At 39.2% G+C, this 21,138-nt stretch overlaps 1 protein-coding gene and 1 pseudogene across 6 annotated transcripts in view; one reads left to right on the plus strand and one right to left on the minus strand.

Annotated features, from left to right (window-relative positions):
- The window catches only part of DERA (deoxyribose-phosphate aldolase), a 123,514-nt gene that overhangs the window by 35,892 nt on the left and 66,484 nt on the right, over positions 1–21,138 (plus strand). For 5 of the 6 annotated variants that reach the window (XM_032253741.1, XM_032253743.1, XM_032253745.1 and 2 more), the window contains 4 exons: positions 5,110–5,207; positions 6,360–6,507; positions 7,972–8,067; positions 10,008–10,142. In XM_032253741.1, the coding sequence (XP_032109632.1) occupies positions 5,110–5,207; positions 6,360–6,507; positions 7,972–8,067; positions 10,008–10,142 (477 nt within the window). The remainder of the gene's footprint in view (positions 1–5,109; positions 5,208–6,359; positions 6,508–7,971; positions 8,068–10,007; positions 10,143–21,138) is intronic. The other variant, XM_032253744.1, reaches the window with a different exon arrangement.
- On the minus strand, positions 19,528–20,557 carry LOC116533771 (annotated as a pseudogene).

The raw sequence follows: 21,138 nt of genomic DNA on the forward strand, positions 1-21,138 counted from the left end.
AAGTTTTTACTTCTGGCATGTCCCAAATTTATTGATCTCCAGCAACCAACTCACATCCTCTCATTGTTAGGGAATCCTCCAATATGTAGACTAGGTTGGAGGCACAACAGAGGAAAGAGATTCCCTCATAGTCATGCATAGCATATAACCGAGGTCCAGTTATTAGATGCTTTCATAGGGAGCTTGGGGCTCTGAGTGAGTTAAGGAAAATGGCGACTGTGGTGTCAGGTGGCAGCTGTGTGGCATCTTGGCCAGGCTGTTGCTGTTAAATGCTGGTGTTGCTCTTCCAGCTCTTGGCTCTCTGTTGTTGTCTTTAGTTCTTGTCTGTTTTCTGAGCTTGGTTTTCCAACCTCTTCTCAATTTTCTGAGCCCACGCTTTCACTTTTTGTTCTAATCACAAAAGTCAGTTTTCATTATTTTCAGCAGAAAGATTTCAGGAAATGTTGGTCGAAAGCACTTTTTTTTTGCCCTCTTGTGTTGGCTTTTATTTTGTATTTTTCACCTCTTCCCATGCCTATGGCTTTTCTCTCAAATTTTCCAGGATAGGAGCAACTCTTCTATGCCATTGCATTTTTCACACCATTTGGCACAATGCTTGTACTCACGAAGTGCTAAATGGAGAAGTTGTATGACTTGTATATGGACTCAGATATAATCTACTTCATTCCACCAAGGAGCTGTGACCTTCTAGCTGTGTAACTACAGCTAGATACTGTAAAATCCAACTGCTGCTAGATACTTTGAGGCCGATAACTGTGTGATCCTGGGCAGCCTGAGAGCAACTGGAACTGAAATGGCCAGCCCGAGGACTGTACAAACAGCATTTTAGATGCCAGAATAAGTGATTAAGTGCCAAGATTAACCTACTGGCATTACTTAATGAATTGAGGAATGTAGTTGGTAGCAATAGGCAATTGATTACTGAAAAGGAGCAATAATTGGGAAATGGCTGATGTCTTAAGGAGGTATAAAGGAAGGTAGGAAAACCGTAAAATCATGATGTGACACTGCTATGTAAAGCAGAGTGCGAGGGTTCGCATACATTCAGCAATATACTGTTATTAAAATATGGAAGTGCATATCAGAAAATGACTATTTAAAGACAACACTAGGGAACAAATTTTGGTAGTCCATGTAGATAGAAAAAACTGGAAAGAAGAGAAAGCATGAGAAATTTAATCTCTTTTATTTTCCCCGAATTTTGAGGGAGAGGGTCTCTAATATTATGATTTATTTTTCTGTATTTAAAATCAAAATAGAAAATGTGCCTCCTTTCGTAGGTGTTACATTTTAGGAATACTGTGAAAAATACAGGAACTTCTATAGAAACACACATGGAAACGATGGAAAGTCTAGAAAGTAGGGTTACAGGGAAAATGACCTCTGTCTCTACTAAGTCGTGAACTGGAAAATAATAATAATAATAAATTGTGAGAAGAGTATTTGAGGACAAATTTATAACCAACACAAGGGCCTAAAAACCAGCAAAATGACATGCTAAAATAAATAGTGGGGTTTTTTTCATTGGAGAATTTTAAGAAAAGAGTATCATTGCCTTCCAATTATGGTTTCATGTCTATTCTCCCCAAAGGCATGCGTACTTAAAACCCCTCTTGGCCTCATAAGAAGATTCTTTGGTCCTGATGAGACTATGTGCATTAGAATCACTTCTCCTGGAAAGGAGACGCTAAAGGGTACTTGAATAAAATATTAAAAATTATGAAGGACATAACAAAGGCCAATCAGTCCTTTCTTTTCCCCAGACCCCATAATATGAGAACATGGGTTATTTGATGAAATTAAAGAGTAGCAAATTAAGTGCTAATAAAATGAGATAGTCACTTACATAATTCATTGCCATGGGAGGTCACAGAGGCAAATTTTGTGGCTACATTAAATGTAGGGCTGGATAATTTTATGACCGCTAATATTTTTAGCAGTCAAGGCTGATACTGTGAGAGAAGAAATTTTATTACATTCTCCACTAGATGGTTTGCAGGTACCTCTGGCAAGAGGTCCTTGTGAGTTCTAATCTTTGGTGTACTAAACATTGTGGTTTTTTTTTTTTCTTGAGACAGAATTTTGCTCTTTCGCCCAGGCTAGAGTGCAGTGGTACCATCTTGGCTCACTACAACCTCCATCTCCTGAGTTCAAGCAATTCTGCTGCCTCAGCCTCCCGAGTAGCTGGGATTACAGGTGTGCGCCACCGCGACCAGCTAATTTTTGTATTTTTAGTAGAGACATGGTTTCACCATGTTGGCCAGGCTGGTCTTGAACTGCTGACCTCAGGTGATCTGCCAGCCCTGGCCTCCAAGAGTGCTGGGATTACAGGTGTGAGCCACTGTGCCAGGCCTAAAAATTGTTTTTTAGGGTGAAATTTCCCAGGAATCCCATTTATACTTCAGTCCTACCTTTTCTTGTAGAGATCCAAAAGTCCTCTCTAGTCAGAAGCAGTGGAGAAAGACACTGCCCAGAATTCAATCATTTCTGGTCTTTGGGAACCACTCGACTTATTTATCGTATACCACCTGTGTGTCAGGTCCTTTGCTTGGAGTTTTAAAAAATCTTTTGGGTACATAAACATTTGGACACATCAGTAGCATTCTGAGTGAAGGGGATGTACTAAAGGTAGAATGCAGAGTTACATGGAAGCATAAAGAAGCAAAGGGGTGTCTCAACCTGTGAGGTTCAGTGAAGGCTCCCAGGGAAGGTGATGTTTGAACTGAGTCTTAAAAGATGAGCAGCAGCTCTCTGTTCGGCAAGGCAGGGAAGGGCATTCTTGGTAGAAGGAGCATACAGCATGCAGAGATCTAGAGACAGTCTGGCAGAATGTGTCAGGGAACTGCCAGTAGTTTAGGAAGGCTGTACCGCAGAGTCAGAGGAGCGGCAAGGAAGGAGCCAGATGGTGAAGTCTTGTGTTTGCCTGAGATCCCTCTCCAACAGTGGTGCCAGTGCTGCCAGTGGCAACAGTAGTGGTGAGTTGGGAGTAGAGAAGAGAAGGGGAAGGACTTCAGGTGTGTCCTATGACCAATAAAGAACAACGTCTCAAAGCCTTGCCCCACTAATAGGCCTACCTTTTTTAGATCACAGTCAACAGTTATTTGGCAGTGACCTTGGAGTTCACGTACTCTTTGCTTAACTCATTTTTCTATATCTGCCTGAAGAGTCTTTACCAGGAACCCAATCACTCTTACCAATCATCAGAGGAAAAAAAGAGAGCCTGTAATCCCAGAACTTTGGGAGGCCGAGGCAGGTAGACTACTTGAGGTCAGGAGTTCGAAACCAGCTTGGCCAACATGGTGAAACACTGTCTCTATTAAAAATACAAAAATTAGCCTGGCTTGGTGGTGCACGCCTGTAGTCCCAGCTCCTCCAGAGACTGAGGCAGGAAATCGCTTGAACCCCAGAGGTGGAGGTTGCAGTGAGCCGAGATCATGCTGCTGCATTCTAGCCTCGGCGCCAGAGAGAGACTGTGTCCAAAAAAAAAAAAAAAAAAAAAAAAAAAAAAAGGCCTCTCTTGTGTTTGAGTAGAGGGTGTTTCGACGAAGTCCAATGTGTCTGGTCTGATTTTCTTGGGCTCTGCTAGAACAAAAGCAGCCCTTGGGTGAGAAAGCAGAGGCAGATTTCATCGGCCTGACCCCAGATTCCCATTTTCTCTGTGAAGTTGGCTCAGCAAACAAGCAAGAAAACATACAATATCTTTGAGGAGCAGGAGCAGATGGATTGAAATGTTAAAAATCTGGTTTGTTAAATGATTTCAGCTAACAAAATAATTAGAGAGAAAAAGAAGCACCCAAACTCTGTTTCTTCCGTAGTGAAATTTAAATAAGAATATCATTATTAATCACTCAGAGTCCTACTTGCAATTTCTATGCCTTTAATACTGATACTTTTAAGAAGAATGAAATGAAAATGAGTGAGAGAAAGAATGTCATTTGTAAACATTACTTTAGATGCAAATACTTAAATTTATATTGTTACATGATACAGTATGTGATCAGTTTTCCTCATTACATTTTAAAGAGTTATATAATTAGTGCATTTTTTTCTAATGGATAACTTTTTCTACAGTTCTCTTTTAAGGCTCTTTTAAAAACATGGAATTGCTAGAGGGATACAGAAGTGAAGTTAGTTACAGAAGGTAAATAGGTTGATGCCCAATTTACTGTGAGGCCCCCTATATTATAGGATATTGGTGGATAAAGTTGAAATACGTGTACCAAACACTCTTTGATGTTAGACACCCAAAGATGAGTAAGATCATGGCTGACAATGTACTAAGTACAACAAATAGTTTCTCCTGGACTCCTCGGTGAATTGATTACAAGTTCTGTGGTAGAGGCCTATCCAAATGTTAGCTCTGTCTGGGGAGCTGACGGTGTTTTCACAACAGCTACTATTTAGACTAGGTCTGAAAGTAGAAATTATAGTTAACCAGAAGGGAATGAAGGGTAGATCAAGGTAGGAGAGAGCATCTCAGAACAAAAGCAACAGAGGTATCTCTTGAAACGTTAAATTATTTGTTTTCTCTTTTTTTCTAACTTCTGTTATATCAGTCGATGTTGTTATTTCTAATACATTTTGAAAAATTCTTCTTTGAAGAACGAATGGGCTGTATCTTGTCAGCATGTAGTATGTATTAATCTTGCCAGTAAGGGGGTGGTGATCACAGATTCTATAAGCCCCACCATTAGTTCACTTAAGTATTTATTAATCATTTGCTGTCCTGGGCTGGACACTCACAAATAAGTCCTTGCTGTCAGAGGTGAGGTACGTGGCATGGGTAACACACATCTCCCCATTGTTAGACACGTCTGTGTATTGAATCAGTACAGGTTCTTCTAGTTCCAGATGTGTAGGTTGGTACAGAAGCAATTGTGGTTTTTGCCTTTAAAAGTAACGGCAGCGATTGTGCATGAAGTATGCCTTTTGTTGCCTGGGCGTCCTTCAACAAGGTTGTTTATTTATAGTTGTCCGAAAAAGAAACAGAAGCTTTAAGAAAATGTTGATGTCAAATGGTAAATATATCCTTTCAAGGACCATGTAAAAATTAGTGACTATATTTAATGAAACTCTAAGTTTCAAAAAGTGTTTTCGTGTCTGTTTTAGACCTTAGCTGGATCTCCAAAATACAAGTGAATCAGCCGGCAGTTCTGAGGCGTGCGGAACAAATCCAGGCTCGCAGAACTGTGAAAAAGGAGTGGCAGGTAAGGGTTCTTCTTGAGCCTTCTGTGCCGGTGTTTTACAATGCATGGTCTCTTCCTTCAAGGCCACAATATTGAATTTCGCTCAAGATGCATCTAAACTTAAAAGATTGCAGCTGTCCATGACTTATTTTAATAATTCATATATGATGATGATGGGTTGGAGAAAGATAACACATTTATCCGAACAAGTTAAAAATCTTATCACTCTTGAGTGGCAAAGCCGCAAATGAATTTGAGGCATCTTTATTCATGAGTGAATTAAATGGCATATTTTCTCAACACATTTATTCAGTTTTTTAGACATGCCTTCTTTGGTTGTCTTCTATTTTAATTTTTAAAGCCCTAACATCTAAACCTGATGTGTCCACTGTTGAGGCCCTTAGGTATGAGTTGACCTTTCTTGACCATCATGTTTACCTTACTATTACTTTCCATAAATCATTTTTCAGAATTCCAAAAATGATGATTCGTAGAGTACTTGTGGTCAGCATTTTCTTCAGTGTATCCCAACCAAGGACATGCTGTGTAGGGTTAAAAGGTATTCAGAGTGTTCATTTTACAAGTGAGGCAGAGTGTTGTGATTGAATCCTTTATAGTGATATTTCATATTTTGCTCGTCCTTAGAAATATTATGATTGAAAAGATAAAAGGAAATTCATCAGACTGAGTTGTGAAATATGAATGTTGTTTTAAAAATGGAATTGGATTACATTGAAAAACAAAACACAAAAAAACCTCAGAAACTTAAAAATAATAATTTCATTCCAGATTCCAGGGCAGGAGGCAAAATGTAAGATAGAAACCTTCTTTCAGACTCTTCTATGTCAGGGTAGCTATGATGGGTTCTCTCTATGGGTGAGATGGAGCAGTCAGAAGTGGGGAGACATGGGCTAATGGGGGTTTCAATTTGGGATATTTGCGGGAGAAAAAAAATGTTTCAGGCCCTTTCTCCCTCTTGTTTTATTTTGGGTAGTGTTCATCTTGTTAGTGGCTCTTGAACTGTGTTTATATCATGTATCAGAATATTCCACAGAACAGTGTAGACATAAGATATTAACACTCATGCTTGTCTAATGATTCTCTACTAACCAGCTGGGTTGGAGGTTTATTTATTTATTTAATTTACTTTGTTTTTACTTTTCTTCAAACCAGGCTGCTTGGCTCCTGAAAGCTGTTACCTTTATAGATCTTACTACACTTTCAGGCGATGATACACCTTCCAACATTCAAAGGCTCTGTTATAAAGCCAAATACCCAATCCGGGAAGATCTCTTAAAAGCTTTAAATATGCATGATAAAGGTAATGTTGTTGTGTGTGATCTCTGTGGTGGTTACCTGCTTACAATACTGTTTACTAAATCTAAGAGGGCGTAAGATACAGCTGCTAATGATAGCAGTGATAGAATCCACTATACAAACCCTTACTGTGTATATATAGACAAATAATTGAAATTCTTCTCTGAAAAACAGCAGGAAGAGAATCTGAGTCTTTTTTTTTTTTTTTTTTTAGGTCAGTTCTTTCAATCCATGGATTAAAGTGCTTGGTAGAGAGTGCCTTTATATTTCTTTTCAATTTTTGGTTTTGGAAAATTTCTGTTTAGTGACTCTAAAATACTGATTCTGATTCCCTAGCTATGTGTGAAAAAGCCAGTCTCATTACTTAATAATCACGTCTCATACATAAAGTATTTTCTGTGAGTATATGAAATACTTTTGAAAATAAAATGCAAATGAGAAATATTGCCTGCTTGTATATTAGATTAGATCTTTCAAAAAAAGTCATATTCACTGCTTTAGTGTACATGAAAGGAAGGACTTTTCTAAAGTTGCTAAAGTTTAGAAGCTTAGCATTTTGGGGATGTTGGATACATGTGAGAATTGATTCCTTTGTTTTCTAAATAAGGAAAACAAGACCTGGAAGGCCAGGCACGTCTTATTTCTTGCTGGGCTGGTTTTGGGAGCCAGATCTCCTTCCCATGGAGTATGCTTCATGGCTTCTGAGTGCCTGTCTGCTGTGAGTGCAGCTAGAGAGTTGAATTGGCCCAGTGCAGGTCTTTTATCCTGAATAATTTGTAGGTAACATACAAACCTAAACAACTCTGTGCCTTTTGAAAAGTATTATGTGTCTTTCGAGTTGGCAATAAAAATACCGCCTTATTTATTGCACTTAAAGATAACTTGGTGTAAGGTCTTATGATATTGCTTTGTTTTATAATGACTAATTGATTTCTAAATTGTTTTAAATTGATTAACTTGTTTCTTAAAATGAGGGCTTCCGTTTCAGATTTTATTATTCCTTGCAAAAGAGGGAATAGGATTAGTTAAATGTCATTTTTGTGGTACCACTCTCTAAATTTCACTTACGTTTTTCTTCATCTTTCCTTTTTCAAACTGCCCTTTCTTCAGATTGTCCTGTGCGAGTGCTCTATAAATCTGGATTTTGTTATCTACATGAAATGTTTTCATTTAGTCATGACCGCCAGGTTTACTATTTAGACATTTTTAGAAAGGAGTACTACGTTAATCTCGAAGAAGAGTATATCAGACTTGTTTTTGTGACTAACAATGAGAAAATGATTCATGTTGTCAAGAACTAGAAGGGAATGTGGAAAGTAAAAATCTTTAAATTTATTGCAGCATTGTGGGGGAATTATTTTTTCTCTCATTTGATTTTTGCCAACGTTGTGATATAAATAATAATTAAAAGCATGTTATGTGAGTTGAACTTCATTTAAAGTTGGCTATTCCTATGTTTTCCTGGTAGACATTACTACAGCCGCCGTTTGTGTTTATCCCGCCCGGGTGTGCGATGCTGTAAAAGCGCTCAAGGCTGCAGGCTGTAGTATCCCGGTGGCATCAGGTAAAACGTGTTGGGGCTTTTGTTGTTATTTTTTAAACATGTTTCCAGTTCTTCATACAATGGGGCATTATATATAGTTTTGTACTGTGATTTAAATTAGTTTCATGTATTTAATTAATTGTATTTATTCATGATTTTGGTATATATTAATTACTTAGTAAGTGGCAGACATATTTATTCCCAAGAATACAGAACTGCATTCCTATCCTTAAGGAAACTCATTTAGGAGGAATAGTCAGGTAAAGAAAAAAACTCATAAGGCATGATATATTATATTGATATATATACACACACACACTAACACACACGTATGCGTGTTCTGTTTTATATATATGTAAGCTATAACAATAAGGATATGCGGGCCAGGCCTAAGAAAAGTCTTTAAAGATTTCGTTTGGAAAATATGTATCTGTGTATGTGGATGGATGAATAGACAGATATAAAATTAGATTCTTGTTTTAAGAGATGTTAGAGGAATATCTTGATTCTTTAAAAAGGGAGTCTAGGCCAGGCGTGGTGGCTGACATCTGTAATCCCACCACTTTGGGAGGCTCAGGCAAGAAAACTGAGTAAAGCCAGAAGCTTGAGACCAGGCTGGGCAACAAAGGCCTCTACACAAAAATAAACTAAAATAAGTAAAAATTTAAAAGGGGCTTATAAAGATCACTAGTTTATTAGGAATACATGAAAAGAAAATGGCACACAGTATTTCTATAGAATTGATTTATGAGGATTCCCAAAGTATTTGGCAGCTACACCTGTATAGACCTTAATTTTTCATTAGCCTGTTCAGTTCAGTTTTTGCTTTCAACAACAGAGAAACATGCTTTCCTCCAAGGTGGCAGACCTAAGGAATTTTATTTATTTTTTTAATGAGACAGAATCTTGCTCTGTCACCCAGGCTGGAGTGCCGTGGTATGATCTCAGCTCTCTGCAACCTCTGCCTCGTGTGTTCAAACAATTCTCTTGCCTCAGCCTCCCAAGTAGCTTGGGCTACAGGTATGTACCACCATGCCAGGCTAATTTTTGTACTTTTAGTAGAGACAGGGTTTCACCATGTTGGCCAGGCTGGTCTCGACCTCCTCACCTCAGGTGATCCACTCACCTCGACCTCCCAAAGTGTTGGGATTACAGGCAAGAGCCACTGCCCCTGGTCCCAGGGAATTTAATATCAAGGAAACATAAGAGGTTGTATCTAGAAACAGGGATGGAGAATTAATGATGTGCTTTTAAAAGTTGTTACTATTTTTCAAGAGTTTAGTTATGTTTTCATTTTCCTCTTATTTACACTTGGATCTGCTCTTCCCAACCCTGCCCTTGCCCCAGTTTTGTGGACTAATTAATTAGGTGTGTTTTCCTCCTGCATTCTCTTTTCTTTATTCTCATCTGCCAGGCTGGTTGTTTTTAAGATAGGCAGTGGGAGAACACATATGACAGTTTGTTTACCATAACTGAAGAGGTTCATGAGTGAGTTAATCATGATAAATTAAGAGTAAATGAGTTAATCAAGATAGCTAACTTCATCAACATTTGGATCCAGAACTAGTGTGCTGGATAACTAGTGTTCACTAAGACAGGGCTACAACTACTATTTTAAGACGATCACTGTGAAGATGACATAATTTCTTAGGTACTGGTTACTTAATGCACCTTCGTGAGCATCTCTGCAGCATCTTAATTTCAGGTCTTCCAGAAAATGATAGTATTTGTCCTAACACTAATACAGTATGAGAGAACAGTCTGTTTCTTCATACTTATGCATGACATAAGTGATGTTCTTAAGTGTCATTAATGCACTGGTCTTTAAATGCTGATGTTTTGGGGTTTGGAATTCTTTGATGAACTACTGACCAATTGAAATTTGTTTTCTTCTCACCACTTCCTTACTTTCCTTCTTCCCTCCTTCCCTCTTTCTTCCTTTTCTTTCTTATCTCTATTAGTGGCCACTGGCTTTCCAGCTGGACAGACCCATTTGAAGACACGATTAGAAGAGATCAGATTGGCTGTGGAAGATGGAGCTACAGAAATTGATGTGGTAATTAACAGGAGCTTGGTGCTGACAGGCCAGTGGGAAGGTAGGTGCATGCTCTTACCTAAGAGAGTCACAGTTCTTCCCTGGTGAATCAGATGATGAGATAAACCATAGTACGTTTTAGAGGTCACTGTTCTAGATGACAAGTTAGTAGATCAAAGGGTGAATTTAGGAGAAAGCATGGTTGAGATTACTCATCCTTGTGCCCCTCATAAATCTAGGCAGTTGCCTACCTGCATGAACTTTTCAGATTCTTTTGAGTGCTTAGGTGAATAGTTAACTTCCATGCAATAGATTCATAACTTCGAAAACAAATTCATTTTACCAATATGCTTTTCTTTTAGAAGGGAAAAGTTACTACTATTCTGTACTGTTTTGTTACTCAAAACATACTTCACTCCAGGCAAGTCTTTTATGCAAAGTTTATTTGAATATATTGGAGGAAACTTCCCTTTTTTATGTTAATATTTGCAGTCTTTGAAGAGGTGGGATTATTAAGTTGACTAAGTTTATTTTTATTTCTAGCATTCTTACACAGCTCCGATGACTGTTATGAGATTAATGATTCACTCTCACGTCAGAATACAATAAGACATTGTACTTTCCAGCAACAGGCTTTTGTTTTTTTAAGTAAATATTAAAGAACCAAGTAGATTTTACCTCTGTCTTAAGTATATTTTGTAAACTAAAGATGAGGTCATTGGTAGCTAGAAAAGTACAATTATCTCTTTCAAAAAAGTCATTATAATAAATAGTTTAAAAATTTTTAATGAAATCACAAGTTAAAGCAGAATAATATATTATGTCTTTATATGTGTGTATATAAAATAAAAGGCATATTTTATTCTAATTATGAAAGATATACCTAGTCACTGTTTAAAACAAAAATCCCCACTACTCATAAAAGAAGTAGATATTCCTTGTAATCTCACTCCCTTGAAATAACCCGTGGTAACACTGCAGTGTGTAACTTTCCACACTTCTCTACATAGCATACTATCCCCACACTCTCTTAAAGATTAAATAAAAGATAGAATTATATCTCTTATTTAACCTGCTTATTGGACTTGCCTGTATCTCATGCTTACTTTCCTGTGACTCTTTCTGTCCATTTGTATCTGTAAAGCCTTTATCTGTCTATTTGTGAAGCCTAATTCCATTGATTATCAATTACGAATTACTTTTGGTTATGAAGTAGCAAAGGTTCAGTCAGTGGTTTAAACACTTAGTATTTATTCTCTTATGTAAAGTCCAGAGGGAGGTACTCAGGAATGTGCAGCAGCTCCTCAAAGTTCTTGGAGACCTGGGCTGTGTTTATATTCCAGTTCCAAAGCATGTGGCTTCTGCTATCAATGTTAAGGGAACTTCATTGTTGGAGATGGCTTCTGAAGCTCCAGCCCCTTAGACTCATCTTCTAGACCATAGGAAAGAAAGGCTTGTCTTGTCAAGCCTCACCCAGCACCTTTGCTTGTTGCACCTTTGCGTCTTACACCTTTGCCTGTTGGCCTGAGCTGAGTGACGTGGCCATTCTTGGCTGCAAGTAGGCTGGAAAATAGAGTTTTTAGCTTGGAATATTAGCACATTCCTGTACATTCCCATTTCCATTGCCTTACCCCCACTGCCCCCAAGTTCTCCATTAATATTCATCAATGTTTATAATTCTTGCCAGGTTTAAATTCCTGACAGTTCACAAATATCTTTTTGTATTTTATGTTCCTTTTTATGATTGTTCATGTGTGTGTTTTAGCCAATTGCAGTCATTCTTAAAAGGCATATTTTAAATAGATGTCTCTGTTCCTATATATTAATTTTGCTTATCTGCTTTTAGTCATGGATTTCACTAAGATTTAAGGCTTGAGTTAAAAAGAAAAAGTAAGCATAGTATTTAAAACAAATCTGGCAATAAACTTTAAGTGATTTAGTTGTACACAAACCTATATATGTCCTTTATATCTTAAGCAAGTGTAGATACAGAAATAGAATTTATATTATAACTTACGCCTTTTATTAAGCAGTTGTGGATATAGAAATATGGTTTATATTATACTACTAATTGGAAAATAAAATACAATAGGAGATGGGTTTTGATGTAATCGACTGTCTGCTCCTTGATAAACTAGGCATGGTTGTTTTTAAGAACTGATAATTTCCCAATAACAGGCATTTATGCAAAATGTAATGACACATCTTTGTCCTGGACCATACTTCTCTATTAACTCTTTTTGTGCTGTTAATAACCTCTTGACCCAAAACAAATTGAAAAGGAACATTTAATACTAGAAATTTAATTCTAAATAGAAACCTGAAATGACTTAGACCTTTTTTCTCTGCAATATTTTGTCTTAATTTTGATTCTCAATTTGATTACATATTGTATTTTTCAGTGTCATGTTTTAATATATGAGCCTAAAATTAATTTCTTGGAATTTGTGGGTGGAAATGTCTATCACACAATTGCATTTTCAAATCCAGGGCCCTCTCCCTTGTGCAGTGAGGTTTGCGGGATACTTGGTAAAGCACAATAGAAAGAACTTCATTTTATTTTGTTTTTTTTAAGTTCTGGGGTACACGTGCAGAATGTGCAGATTTGTTACATAGCCAAATGTCTGCCATGGTGGTTTGCTGCACCTGTCAACCCATCAGCTAGGTAGGTATTAAGTGACGCATGCATTAGCTATTTTCCCTGATGCCCTCCCTGCCTCCACCCTCCCCTGACAGGCCGCACTGTGTGTTGTTCCCCTCCCTTTGTCCATGTATTCTCATTAGGAATCTCATTTTTTAAACCTGGCCATTCAGAGTGGTCTTAACCATTTCTCATGGACATGGTCCGGAGTTTAGGGTATGAACTCAAGGAGGAGACTGGAGTTGGGTGGTGAGGGAGGTCTCATATTCCTCTCTGGGTTCTCCTTAATGACCACTTAAAATGTCCACTTTGCTGAATTTCTAACTTTTCCACCCTCCTTGAAGCTCCTTCACTGTTAGCATATGAACTACCTGCTACTTCTCAGAAAAAAAATCATTAGACAGGAACTCCCTCCATGTTCTTGCATCAGGGCTGCTTTGCTTTGCTTTTTCCTTTTCTCCCTCCTAAATTCAGCCCCTCCACTGGGCTGTGGCTCTCATCTCCCCCTGCATTTTCAGAAGCCCTACTGTATCTATTGGGCATTCTTCCTCCTGTGTCATCAGCCTCTCTCTGCCATCTCATTCCCATTAAGCATTTAGACATACTCAGGCTTTTCTTAGCCACTTAAGAAAGAGAGCACGTGCCAACTTTCCCTTTCCTTCACCCCCAGCCACCTCCTCCTTTCTTCTCTTCCCCCCATGACTGAAATTCTGAAAAAACGGCCAGTCACAGTGGCTCACACCTGTAATCCCAGCACCTTGGGAGGCTAAAGTGGGCACTTTGGGAGACCTCATCAGCTCTCGTGCGCCTGCTGACACTGCTTGGTGCTCTGGTTCTGCAGCGCCACTCAGGGGTGGGGCGTCCTCACTTGAGGTCAGGAGTTTGAGACCAGCCTGGCCAACATGACAAAACCTCAGCTCTACTAAAAATACAAAAATTAGCTGGACATGGCGGTACATGCCTATAATTCCAGTTATTCTAAAGGCTGAGGTGAGTGAATCGCTTGAACCTGGGAGGCAGAGATTGCAGTGAGCTGAAATTGCACCACTGCACTCCAGCCTGGGCGACAGAGTGAGATTCCATCTCAAAAAAAAAAAAAAAAAATCTGAAAAGAGTTATATTTATTTGTTTGTCTTGAGAAGTTCAAACTAATACACTAATGACCTTTCATCTCATGTCCAGGGCACACTCCCCAGTTGTTTACTTCGCATTACCATGTAACAACATGTGACAAAGCAGACTGTTTCTTCCTTCTGGTAACACTTTCTAGTGATGGCTCTGGTGACTACATTCCTGAGGTTTTTCTTTCTGTTTTTTATTACCCTTGCATCTCATTTTCAAGCTTCTCCACCTCCTCGGTCATCCCTGAAGTGTCCATGGTTCTCAGAATCTCAGATTTTGAAGTTCTCAGATTCTGACTCGGTGTGACTTTTCCTAAACCTCGGTGTACTTTCCTTTGGAAATGTCTTGTCCTTGCTGATTTCAGTTACATTGCGTATGCCAAAGACAACCATACCTCCTGAGCACCAGAACCACCTGGACCCAGGGTCACCTGACTCCAGAACTCGTATTCCATTGTCTCACTACACTGTGTGGCATTTCACCTATCATTTACATATAAGTAGACATTCAACATCAGTGAACCTTGACAAAATCAGAGAAATCTAGCTATTTTAGTAATAAATCCATTAGTCCAGGCACAGCGGCTTATGCCTGTAATCCCAGCACTGTGGGAGGCTGAGGCAGGCAGATCACTTACACCCAGGAGTTAAAGACCAGTCTGGGCAACATGGCGAAACCCCATCTCTCTTTAAAAAAAATGCAAAAATTAGCTGGGCATGGTGGTTTGTGCCTATAGTCCCAGCTACTCAGCGTGGGGGCTGAGGATCCCTTGAGCTTAGGAGGCGAAACTTGCAGTGAGCCATGATTGTGCCACTGCACACTACAGCCTGGGCAACAGTGAGACCCTGTCTCAAAAAAAAAAAAAAATACATATACACACACAAAACCTATTAAAAAGCACTTTCATTTCCCTTTCTTAACAATTTTTATTAAATACAATTTATTTTTTTCTTGGTTATTCCAAACTGCTTCACTTCTGCTTATATTATCTCAGAATATAATGATGCTTTCAAGGGCTGATGGAATCTCTGAGATGATTGGCCGCATAGCTCACAGTCCAGACTCTTGTGGTTTCTGATTTCTGTATCTTCTTTTTTTGTTTTTGCCTCCTCCTTAGTGGTTAAGCTTTTTATTATCAGATCATGTTGAGCTCATGACTGCACACTGTCCTTCTCTGCCAGTCCTTTTGTCACTCTGTCCGGCTGGACTTGAAACGTAGACAACTGCATTTTTCACTTATCACCATACTTTTAACCGAATAGGATGTGGAATGTATTGTTGGTTCTCAAAATTATAATATCTGACAAGCACTTTCAAATGATTTGCGCCAACTGCTTTCCTCATAGAATCTAGCATATCACCCTGGGCATTTGTGATATCAGAATTGAGGTGTGGACATGTGGGAGGAATAGGCTCCTACATGGGGAAAATCTTTCCAGGTGATTTTGTTCCCCTTCCCCACCAGTGTCATGCCCTTATTAAGACATACTAACTCGGTCGCGCTGGCCCACGCCTATAATCCCAGCACTTTGGGAGGCTGAGGCAGGTGGATCACGAGGTCAAGAGATAGAGACCGTCTTGGTCAACCTGGTGAAACCCTGTCTCTACTAAAAATACAAAAATTAGCTGGGCATGGTGGTGCACGCCCGTAGTCCCAGCTATTCAGGAGGCTGAGGCAGGAGAATTGCTTGAACCCAGGAGGTGGAGGTTGCGGTGAGCTGAGATCGCACCACTGCACTCCATCCTGGGTAACAAAAGCGAAACTCCATCTCAAAAAAAAAAAAAAAAGTACTAACTCAGGACTCTATTCTTTTTTTTTTTTTTTTTTTTGACATAATTCTAATTCTTAGTTGCATATACTTTAGGTGCCAGATCTTGGAAGCATTGTTGAATTTACATACAACAATGAAACTCATACATTGAATAAATTCATACATTATATGTAATTCACAATTTATATGTTGTATGTAATTGTAATTTCCAATTACATACAATATATGAATTTATTCAATGTATGAATTTACATACATACATTAATTATTATTACTAATACTAATTGGTTAATTAGTACATATCATATTTTCTGTATGTTTCTATGCATTTAGCCTGTATCTGCAGTTAGCAGGAAGGAGAGTTTGATGAATAAAGTGTTATTCTGGTGAGTTTGGCTAAGAAGTGCATCTGCTTCCTGTGCTCTTGAGAAAAGAAGACTTTCCTCTCCCTAGGATGACTGTGCTCTCTGATAAAGATAGCATCCAAGTGGGGACATCACCCAGCCAGCCAGGCCACCCAGTCATTGCTGGGGTCACAGTGAGACCCAGAACAAATGCACTGTGGGGTAAGAAGGGAGAACAGTACTGGGAAAATAGGAATAGTTGACAGCTGCATCTTTGCATTAGACAGATCTTGGTTGGAATCCTGACTCTATTGTTTATTCTTGGACAGGTTCTTCTCTTTGCCTTCTATTCCTTCTACATAAAGTGCAGATAATTGACACCTACTTCACAGGGTTAGAATAGGGAAGAAATTAGATATATGTAAAATGATCATCTTGTTGCTTGTTCCGGATGAAGCCCTCCTTGCCAGCGGCAGTGTTGCCTTCTCCCTCCTCCTGCCCTGATGATGGTTTGTTATAAAGTGAAGTGACACATAGCACGTGTTGAGTGAATAAAGTGGAACTCTAAAGACTTGGGTTTTAGTCTTTAAGATTTTGATAATTTATACCTACACCTTGGGTAAACATTTCTCTCTGCTTCCATGTAAATGCTACAAATGAGGGGATAGGACATAATGATTTTTACAACCCTTTACATCTATAATGATGTTTGATTTTAAGTTTGGTGTTGTCATTTTCAGTGAATACTATTCCCATCATTAATACAATTAATACATGTAATACAATATTTCTTTATGGTGGTGTTGAATTTGACATCTAATGTGCATTCCTTAAGCAGTTCTTTGAAGAAAGCATTCACCAGAAGTGGTTCATCATCTCATAAATCTTATTGAGCAGGTTTTAAAAATTGAGTAATTTCCATGTTCTGTAAATACAGAGGTGTTCGTTTTACTTCTTTTAATGACCTCTTTCTGTTGCACGTATTTACGTAATGTATTTACTAGTGACAGGGAAATGCTATCAGATTGCACTTTGTTCAGGAATCTAGCTCCATGAACTGAGGGCCTAGAGCTGGGTTTACTAGTTTTAGGAGACTCATTCCACACTGGAGCACCAGCAGTCCAAGTTCCAAAGATGGCTAGGATTGTCTCTGACATTCTGCATCATTTTATGTTCAATGAGCAAATGGAAGTACTGTCTGTCTCCTGTATCCAGAGCCTCATATACTTTTCATCTCTTTCAGTTGTTTACCCCCGAGTTGCTCTCTCTTAAATCCGGCCTGTGAAGTACATAATTCATGGCTATCAAACATTTTAGGATAAAAGAATGAAATATCAGCACCAAAGTCACATTATTTTTCATTTTCTTGCATGAAGAGAATCCTAAAGATCTTGATTCTGGACAATAATCTGTTTTTCTTTTTTACCGATTTTATACAAGAAGGATGGTTAGAAAGAACATCTCAACAATATACTGGTATATTTCTTGTATAGAGCGTTAATCATATCTTATTAGAAAAGCAATCTGTAAATCTCTCGACAGTTTTTAGGGAGGAATTACATAATCTGTAATTTGTGGTTTCTCTGTTTTAGGAGTTGTATGTAACAGAAGTTCTGGAAATACTTATGGCAGCTGTATGTTTTTATGGTTTTTATTTTTATGCTACAATTCTCCAAAATTTCAGATACTATTGATAAAAATGTGTGTTATCTCTTGTGGGTTACTGTAGTATCTGGTGTTGTAGCTCATCTCTGCCTTAGTCTTACATGTGAGATTAATTAGTTGCTTTGGTGGATGAAACGGTGTTCTTGAACATTTTGTGACTTTTTTAGTTTAAAAGGTTGCTGAACAATTTTATGTTAAGTGTTTTACTGTACATATAATTATCTTAAGAGTTATTTTCAGGCCATTCTTGCACAGTGTTGAACATCTTTCTGATACTCAAAAAATAATTGCTTAGATGTGTTCGTTAACAATTATTTTTTAAGTGCCTTTGAATAGCATGAAATATAAAAGGAAATATACTTTATGACTCTTGGATAGGAAATAGTCTTTAAACACTTGGATTCTTACTTAAATCATAATTTTATACATGTAAGTTTTACTAACAGAGTTTCTGATGTCTGGCGCAGTGCTTTTCCAGAATACTTAGCAGATTGCTGGCTGCTTCAAAATTAAGAAGATACTCTCCTTTTAGGTGGACCCCAGAGAGAAGCAAGTTAATTTTATTTATTTATTTATTTATAAGTGCTTTTAGCTTTTTGAGATTTTTTAAATTTCCATTTCCTTTTTAAAAATATACCATTCTATTATTTTATAATGTTAATAATCAGCTCATTAAAAAAGAAAGCTAAAAAAAAGCCAGGTACACCCTATTTCCAACTCCATCTCCCCTTTCAGATTGTTCAAGATACACGCGTGTTCATTGTATATCAGTAGACCTAGTTCTTTCCATGTTGCTATCAGAGGTCAACACCAAACTACCAAGTAGATATTTTTCCTTTGATTTAAATTCAGATTCCATTCCGGCAAAGCAACACAACAAAACCTAATGTCTAGTTTTAGCTTCGGGGGAATTAGGTTCTCCAGGTAAGAGGTGAAAATAGAGAATAAATGGTGTTACCATCTTTATTCAGAAAGTCATTATTTTCAGCAAAAAGGGGCCACGGCAGAAAATCCAGGTTGTAAAACTTGGAAAAAGAAGTGTCCACCCCATGGGACATTTATAAATTCATCACTGTGACAGCAGCCTTTTCTAGAGGTAATAATGTCATTAAGTTGTGATAATTCTCCAGAAACCCCAACAGCCCTGGATTAAGAAGGTCTAGTTGTTCAGATGACACAAATTTCCGTTTTCTGTTGTTAAGGCTTCCATGGTGCCTTTCTGTGGCATCTGCCATCGTTTTTTGTTTGTTTGTTTGTTTTAAGCCTCCTTTCAAATCAGGAAATTATCCTTCACCTATGCTCCTAGGCTCTTGTCTTGATAGCCAGTATTACCAAATATGTCAGGTAGACTGCTGGCTAACTGAGATGTCTGCTGGAATTTCTGGAGGTGGAATAGCAAATGAGTTTGTCTGGCAAAGAGAGCATCTGAAGGTCCATGCAGTTCTGGCAAGAAAACACAAAGTCCCACACATAATTCAGGGATGGGGAGTTTTTTGTCACTGAAGAGGCCATCTTTGGATCTCAAGTCCTTTTTTTTTTTTTTTTGAGACAGAGTTTTACTCTTGTTGCCCAGGCTGGAGTGCAATGGCATGATATTGGCTCACTGCAACCTCTGTCTCCCGGGTTCAAGAGATTCTACTGCTTCAGTCTCCCAAGTAGCTGGAATTACAGGCATACACCACCATGCCTGGCTAATTTTTCTGTATTTTTAGTAGATATGGGGTTTTACCATGTTGGGCAGGCTGATCTCAAACTCATGATCTCAGGTAATCTACTTGCCTCAGCCTCCCAGAGTGCTGGGATTACAGGTGAGAACCACCATGGCCGGCTGGATCTCAGCCATTAAAGAGAATTCAGGAACCATTGCTAAAATGAACCAGGCCAGGAGATTTTGGAGCACAGTCAATCTTCAGTAATGGCAGATTCAGGTTTCCTAGTGAAATTCCTGAATATCTTTTTAGCTCCTGTCCTTTCTTCGTTATCAAAGTACCAGACGGTATAGCACATCTGGTCTTGTACAAACAGCTCCTCTTGTGGGTTCCTGTAATCTGACCAGAAGAGCAGGAGTATTTCAAAAATGGGCACCACATCTGCCATGAATGATTTCTCCTCTGAAAATAGCCATAGGATCCCACCGTATAGCCTGGCATCCCAATTGTTCAGATAGTAGATGCAGGTGATGCAGCAGCCATCACCATTGGGGTTGTCCACATGATGAATGTAACCTATTCCTTTTTATTTATTTATTTATTTTGAGACGGAGTTTCACTCTTGTTGTGCAGACCAGAGTGCAGTGGCGCAATATGGGCTCACTACAACCTCTGCCTCCCAGATACAAGTGATTCTCCTGCCTCATCCTCCTGAGTAGCTGGGATTACAGGCATGTGCCACCACGATTGGCTAATTTTACATATTTTTTTAGTAGGGACGGGTTTTCTCTATTTTGGTCAGGCTGGTCTTGAACTCCCAACCTCAGGTTATCCGCCTGTCTTGGCCTTCCAAAGTGCTGGGATTATAGGAGTGAGCCACTGCGCCCGGCCACCAGTTCCGTTTTTAAGATAGTAAGGCACCATTGCCTTGGACCTCTCCTTGACATAGTATTTTCCCAGTGGCTCCTGCACTAGAGGACCAGCCTGTCGATGAGGGACAGGAGGAAGCTAATGGCCTCACAGCCCTCCCTGTTACTCCCAATCTCCATGATCTGGTCACCCCACAGTTCACCCTTTGGAGACACTGCACACAGCCCAGCCAGCTGGTCCTCCCGCAGGGCGCCCTTGCAACGCAGCTGCTTAATGCGCTCCTGGATACAGTTGCCCACCACCTTGCCCAGGAAATTGTGCAGGTAGCAGAAACTGACCTCCTGCAGACAGGGCATGATGTACTCTAGGGCCATTTTCTCCAATTCCTGGCTCATGATGTTCCCAGGGACATTTCACCTACAATGTAGAAGTTAGGGACCCTCAGCATGCACCCAGAGAGGGAATGATATACGCGATGTGATGCCAAGGCATGGGGAAGTGTGGCCATAGTCCCAAGCCACTGCAGTCAGTACCAGGGACAGGGAAAAGTTGCCCATAACTCATGGGAGAAGGGATCTGCATTCAGGGACCAGTAGAAGTGGTGCAGGACTACAACCTAGTGCTGGACTTGCAAGTTAATCTTAAATAGAGAAAACTAAAATGCTGTAGTTGTAAGTTCCTGCTGGTGTACGGGGACAGCATTGCAGAAGATAGGGCCAGTTGTCAACCAGCCTGATTTGGATGCTGTTTCAAACAAGCAATCTGACCCTTTCCCCTCCTCTCCACTCCTTGGATCCACACTCTGATGCACACAGACCTTCCTCAGTGTGGCTGAGTTCTCTGTGTACTGTCAGTGAGCACTCCACTGACACAGCCTCACTTGTTTCTGAGCTGGGAACGACAGACAGAGGTCAGGTTATGACCTCCACTTCTCCTCAGTGTGGCAGTAGTAGGAGGGATGCGGGAGACGAACAGGAGACAACTCTTCTGCTAG

Source organism: Sapajus apella, unplaced genomic scaffold (genome assembly GCF_009761245.1).
Source record: "Sapajus apella isolate SASKATOON/1434 unplaced genomic scaffold, GSC_monkey_1.0 scaffold84, whole genome shotgun sequence".
NCBI lineage: Eukaryota > Metazoa > Chordata > Mammalia > Primates > Cebidae > Sapajus > Sapajus apella.